The following is a 6,771-nucleotide window of genomic DNA, read 5'->3' on the forward strand; positions in this document are numbered from 1 at the left end:
CATTGTTTTTCAGTTGCTTTGTGGTAAAAAGGTGCTCCTCTCTTTTCTATTGAGGATAAAGACACTAATATATTATGAACAGTAATAAAACATTAATAAAATAGAGTCCCTAATCCCAGTGGTTTGCTGTATAGAATGCTGTATAGGTAGAAGAGCAGATGGTAGAGAGCATAGTCTTAGAGTGAGATAAATGTGAAAAAAAAAAAAAATGTTAGAGAATGGATTTTTCAGTCAGACACATTTGCATGCAAATAAATGTTATACAGAACTGAAGTAGATAATCAGATTTTGTATGCACTCTGTATAAACCATAGGGCATTGTTCTGTCCCTGCTGTAGACATACATGTTGTTATGCAGCATGGTATGAATTTTGAATATCTCAAAAGTAAGTGCTCCTTTAAATTGGCTTTTTAAAATTGTAAAGGCACACTTATGGATCTCCTTCACATATGTGAGTTAATATGAATGCTTTCTGACGTTTGCTTCCAAACGATGTATGTACACGCTGTGAAAATTTGAGATTTTCTGTGTTTAAAAGCTTTTTCAAATCTACTTTGTGTTTATTTTCTGCATTTATCCTCCTCAGAGCTGTTTTAATACCTGCCATTTTGGCACTTTTTCTGTGTCAGCATCTTACTTGTTTGTCACTGTAAACGCATCTACCTAAGCATATTCCAGATTGGGGCCTGATTTCTTTGCTGGAATGACTGGATTACGTTTAGTTAGTCAATAGTCAATAGTCAATTCCAAGTTATGTTTATAAAATAATCCTTATTTCTCAAGAATTATGTCTATTTTGTCCATGATATGAACAAGACATTAAAAGCCTGTGTGAGCCAGACTGTCATGCTACATAAGAAAAATCAAAAGGAGCATGTGCAGCAGTGACCAGAGGCAGAGGTGTTCTGTGGGATAACCTGGGATTTTTATTTGCCTAACAGAGCACAGCATTCAATTTTGAGGACTGTGCAAGGGAAATTGTACAGTGACCTTTACTCCAGCACTGACCCGATGGCTTCTAAAGTTGTTTATATCTCAGAACCACCCCAGACACAGTCTTGAGCTCATCATACTGAATTCATTTTCTCTTGGTGCTCATATCCAGTTCCCTTCTCCATGCTGTTTATATCATGCAAAGGCATAGGAGAATAGTACTAGAAAGAAATTCATAGAGCTTTTAAACACTTAGCACTTGCTACAGGAACAGCTTCCTCCGTATTTATAGGGGTAGTATACATCTCCCAGTGGCCTCAGAAACAGAAGCATAGCAGGGCAGGAGGCAACGTGATGCTGGATTCTCTCCTATGTTTTTTATGAAAAAGGAAGCACCTGTGTCCATGCTCTTGTTTCTATGAAGAAAAAAAAAAAAAAAAAAGCTACAAAAGACTTCATTCATTCCAGAAATATCCTTTTCTCTTATTCCTAAGCTTGTGTGGTTCAATCTTTCTAAGTCTGCAGAAAGTGAAAATTTCTCTTTATATCTCCTTTTGGAAAGACTGTATGTATCCTCCTATGGAGATGTGCTGTATTTAAGCAGGCTTCTTTGTATTCACCAAAGAGCTAGAGAATTGATACCATAAGTGGTGGGTGAATACTGCTGATCACCTTGTGCAAAGTTAGTATTTCTCTAAAAAAAGATTGACATCTACCAGTGAAGCAGATTACTTTTAAAAGAGTTGTAGAAATTGCTATGCTGAGAGAGAATAGATATTTATCTGATTACTCTTGTCAGGGTTGTGAAAAATAGATGCAGCTCCAGATTTCAGTTGAATATCGATAGTAATGCAGAAATAGAAACAACTCAATTTTTCATCATGAGAACTGACAGTTAAACCATTTGGACAAAATTCAAAATCCAAACCCAGAAGAAACTGATCTCTCACGGGAGTCTGATGTATGTACCTGGTGTGTAAGCTTTGCCTAAATCCTTGCACTTTCTTCACAGCCCTAGACCACTGCCCTCTCAGTTCTCTCTCCCTTGCCTCCCTATGCATCTTCTCTGGAGGAAACCTGCCACCTGTTAACACACTTTGTGCCTTTTGTTCAGAGTGCTCCACGCAGCTGCTCCACAGTCTGCCTCTCTTACTTCTTGTTGGAGGGAGCTGTGACTAAATATTACCATGCTTACTTTCACGTGTCTCTTCACAGGAAATGTCTCCTTCTTATCACTGTTAACCTCAGGAAATTGTCCTTCAGTCCCTACTGCTTCTGCTTTTTGAAAGCAGGAAGCACTGTGATAAGCATAAATCCTGCTGAGCTTTGCATTTCCCATAAAGTGTGCTAGGATTTCAAATGGAGAGCAACGACAAGATCAGGTGAAATAGAGTCCCTGCAATACCCTGGGGCAGAAGAGACATGCTAAGAATATATGATGTAAAATCTTGCGTGATCTTTAAACTGTCTGATTTTTCTGTGACATATCAGTGAGTTGTTAAATCTCCAGCACAGAGCTCATAGCTGAGAGACAGTCAAATATAATAATGACATGGGACTGTCTTCAAATAAGACTTGTAAAAAGACTATTAATATTTTTTGGAAAAATTGAGTTAATGTTTTCCCAGACTCATTCCAATAAATGTGATATATATATACAGTAAAATGGTATGTCATACTCAAGGATTTTGTTCCCCCAAATGGATAAAATATATTTACTCTACTGGGTATCTTGAATATGATGGCCAGAATGGTACCAATAAAATCAGCATTAGAATATCTATATTAAGTGAATTTTGTAAGACTTGAATTTTCGACTAGGAAACAGGAATTCTATGTAAAAATAAATAATGTCTCTCTTTGCTAATTAATGGGATAACAGAAATGTATACGGGCAGAATGTGTGTTGAATAGAGTTTAATCCTGGTGTTACAGAAGTCTTAGGAGACACTGAAATTTCTGGATAGGCTGAGGAAACATCAAATCAGATTTTGAAGATGGAGACAAGGTTCATAAGAGCCCGGGCACATGAGCGGGCTTTATCTCCATGCAACTCTTGTGACACTCAGATTTATCATGCTGCCTACATTTGCCCCCTCACTTCTGGGATATTAAGAGGCCACAAAAGTATGGATATTTCATCCCATAAAGATCTCCAATATAAGAGTGTCAGAAATCTCCAATGTAAGAGTGCCACATGACTGAATTTAAAATTTAAAAGGGTTCTAGTTCACATTTTTGAGATATTACAGGTTTGGATGAATTAATGTGTAGTTTAAAAGAAGTCCCTGTTGCTTGTAGTTTTCCCTCTTCCTGTTGCCTCTCTTCACTTTTTGACATAAAATGACAACATTAATAACTATTTTGCTGACAACTGAGAATCCTGATTTAGCTAGGCTGGAACAGTTTTCCCAGTTTGGTCTGGTCAGAAGCTTAAACCCTCAGCTCACGTGTTTGGATGAAAGACAATATGCTTTCATTGGCTGAGTTAGTCTTACCTGACAAAACAACTTGTTGCTTTGAGAGCAGAGATATAGTTCTTGCGAGCAGGCATTACATGACACAGCTGTGAGCAGTTCTAATGAACTGATAGTGAAAGGGGCTTCGTTCCTCTCATGTCTACCACCTCCCCGCAAAAAAATCCTCTTAGGCATGCATACTTTTTCCTTCCCAACTTCTAGTTACAGGAGAAGGAAGCAGAAAGGACAGGGAAAGGTGAATGAAGAACCTAGGCATGCTGGTTAGTTCAGGTCAGCATTCTCTGGGCACCCAGTCCACAACCCAGGCATAGAGTTGGGAGCACTTTCTAGCATCTTTCCACGCCTTTCCTTCCTGTCTCCCTTTAGGACTTTACTGAGGTTGCTGCCTCTTTAGAAATGCTTACCTAACTAATTTTCACAGCTGCATGTGACCTACATGCTAATTCAAACCTCAGTTTAAATCCAGTTGGCAAAGCTCCCAAGGGCTTCATAGGTGCAAGATCCTGCTCTAAGACCTGTTTACATGACAGTCTAATGGGCTTCTGTTTTTCCAGGGGCTTTCTGTTAGTGGTGTGGAAAGGGAAGCAGAATTATAGCAATTCTAGTCATTAAAATAAAAGATCTGAAAGAGAAGGCATGCCTGAGGGCAGTGGGAGATCATCACATAGCATGGGCAGGGTCATGGAGAAGCTGTAAGGTTCAACTGGGAAGGAGTGAGCTGTTCTGGTCATACATCAGAATAGCCTTACACTTCTCCACGTCACCACAAACACCAACTCAAAAGACTTGGAAGAAGTTTAAGTGCAGTCGTGGTGAAATAGAAAGCGATTAGTTACTCTTGAAATCCAGAATTTCTGGATTATTGTGAAGGAGTTGAGAATAAAGAAAATCAACAGGTTTGGGTTCTTTTAAGTAGAAGGTTTTTACTGCATTTAATAAGTGGGGGTTTTTTCATATTTTTAATGTTCTCTCATAATTCATAGGGCTGTTTAATTTTTCCAAAAGCTTCTGACTGCCTTGTGAGCACCTATTTCACTGCTTGTTTAAAAATAGATGGGAATTTCTTTGCTTATTTACGACGTGCATTTTTGCGTTCCCACAGTGGATGATACAGTGGTGGCTATTCCCTATGGAAGCAGGCAAGTTCGCCTCGTGCTGAAAGGACCCGGTCATTTATGTAAGTAGAAAAAGTTAGTGTACATTTGTTTAGGAAAGCCTTGCTAACCCGCAGTGCTCTGTTTACACTGTGGTGTCTGGTTTCCCTCTCTCAGATCACTGATTTCGACACAGGGGCGAGTCCTGCCCTCAGAAGCTCTCCTCAGACCCAGTTGCATCAGTGGTACATGCTCTTTTCAGAGCAGAGCTTGGCCAACATTGCAGAATCCTTTGCCCCTCCATAATTTTTCAGTCATTTCTGTTTGCTTATCCTTTGGCTGGCTCGTTTCGTGCCAAGTGCTTTTGTTTAAAATTAATAAAATATATCCCACTGAGTGAAGAAATATTGAGGACAGTAAAGTATAAGCTTCCCTACAGCTGAGCTTAGCCATCAAGCTGCTCATGACTTTAACATATGTTTCTGTTGTAATAATCTCTTTTGCTTCCATAGATGCACACATGCGCATGCACACACACACAAAATCGCAGTCTAAAGGTCAGAAACAGCATGCAACAAATCAAACCGTGCTCCTTAGTAGTGATGTTGCTCCAAGGAGTCAAGACCACTGAGCACTGCTAGCACGTGACTTGGTGACTATAACACTTCCCTCCTTCATCTGACAGACCTGTGTATCCCAGCAGCTGTGTATCCCTCTTCTCTGGGAGAAGAGTCTCAGCATTTGAGAACATTCTCAGAGAGCTGAAGACAAACACACTTATTTCATGAATACAAACTCCTTGCATCCCTGTCTCTTACCTTCCAATGCAGTAGCTACTCACAAGCTGCTCCTTTTTTCATCAGCAGTAAATGAACACTAGAGTGTTGGTAAATGGGATTTACTATCAGAAAAGGAAACACAAACTGTACTGCATAACCTCTCGGAAGCAAAAACTATTCTAAGAGAAGGATAAAGGTATTACCAAAAAGGTAATAGGACCTTCCTGCAGCACAAACCAGTTAGAGTCCTCTGTGCTTGTCAGTGTAAATACAAACACTAGTGTCAGCAAGGAGGTGAAACACCAAATCATTCCCATTCTTTCCAGATTTCTTCCACCCAAAGAACTTATAATGAGTGGAAAAATAAGGGGTGGTTTATCAGTTCTGTTCTGTAGCTCACTGCTTGTGTTGAGAAAGCAATGAGCATGCTATAACCTTTTAATGCATATTTGGGTTTAGACCTGTGAATAAAGACCAGCAAATTACACGTTATACACTAAGAATAAGTATGTTATGTTTTTCTTAAATGTTCAAATGCTGCCTGTACTTCAGTTTTAAGTGGCCCTTCGGGTATTCCTGAGCTGCTCCAGTATGGTTGTTATTACTTTCCCAGTAAATGATTTGTAATCATCCTTTCTCTCCTGTCTTCTTTCCCAGTATAAATGTTCTCTTCCAAGATAGAAAAATTTTGAACTTTATTATTTTTTCAGTGAAATTGAGCTATAAGACAGCTTTAAGAAGAATGAGATTTTAGCAGGAGAGATTGATCTAAAGCTGTCTTCAATGAGGCCATATCACATTTCAGGACAAAAAGATTTGAATCGGCGAGGTCTGCCTGAGTAACTGGTTGAGATTTAGATTAACTGCTCTGTGTAAACATGAATAAGTCCAAATACATCTCTTTCTTTTTTCAGATGTCTCCATGAATCTTTCTGTTCACCCATCAAAGGATTTTATATATGTATGAGCTACAGTCAGTTGGGGGGGAGGGAGTATTTTGCCCTGTGAACTTTGGTTGTCGGGGAAGTCAACAGGAGGCCAATTATATATACACAAGTCTTAAAACCATCTTTATCCCTAATGCATGCAGCCTTGTCCAGAAATAAATATATGGCTGAGTGCATCACAAAGGAAGAGACTAGTCTCACTGAAAACCAAGGAATTCATTAATATAGAGCAAATTCTTAGTGTAGTGCCTCAGCAACTTCCTTCATGAATTAATTCCCGTGATACATCCTGAAAAGCAGTCTAATTACTGCAATTATCTTTTTTTCCCTAATTAACAACTTAATACACACTAATAAAAACATTTCTCTCATTTACTCTCTGTGAAAATATGATTCCATCACAGATTAATAGTATGTCCCCATCTAATTCAGATTTTGCCTTAGCTGCCTCTCTGTGTGGGAGAAGATTTTGTGCATAATTTCACAAATATGTGTGAAGGGATTAGAGCTTTGCAATCCTTCATGATGAAATGTGTT

The 6,771-nt window shown here is 38.9% G+C and overlaps 1 protein-coding gene across 1 annotated transcript in view; it reads left to right on the forward strand.

Moving 5' to 3' along the window:
- The window catches only part of ADAMTSL1 (ADAMTS-like 1), a 178,734-nt gene that overhangs the window by 46,712 nt on the left and 125,251 nt on the right, over window positions 1-6,771 (forward strand). Inside the window, exon 6 of the mRNA XM_009891516.1 lies at window positions 4,517-4,591. Within this exon, the coding sequence (XP_009889818.1) occupies window positions 4,517-4,591 (75 nt within the window). The remainder of the gene's footprint in view (window positions 1-4,516; window positions 4,592-6,771) is intronic.

This window comes from Charadrius vociferus, unplaced genomic scaffold (assembly GCF_000708025.1).
Source record: "Charadrius vociferus isolate BGI_N301 unplaced genomic scaffold, ASM70802v2 scaffold198, whole genome shotgun sequence".
Taxonomy (NCBI): Eukaryota; Metazoa; Chordata; class Aves; order Charadriiformes; family Charadriidae; genus Charadrius; species Charadrius vociferus.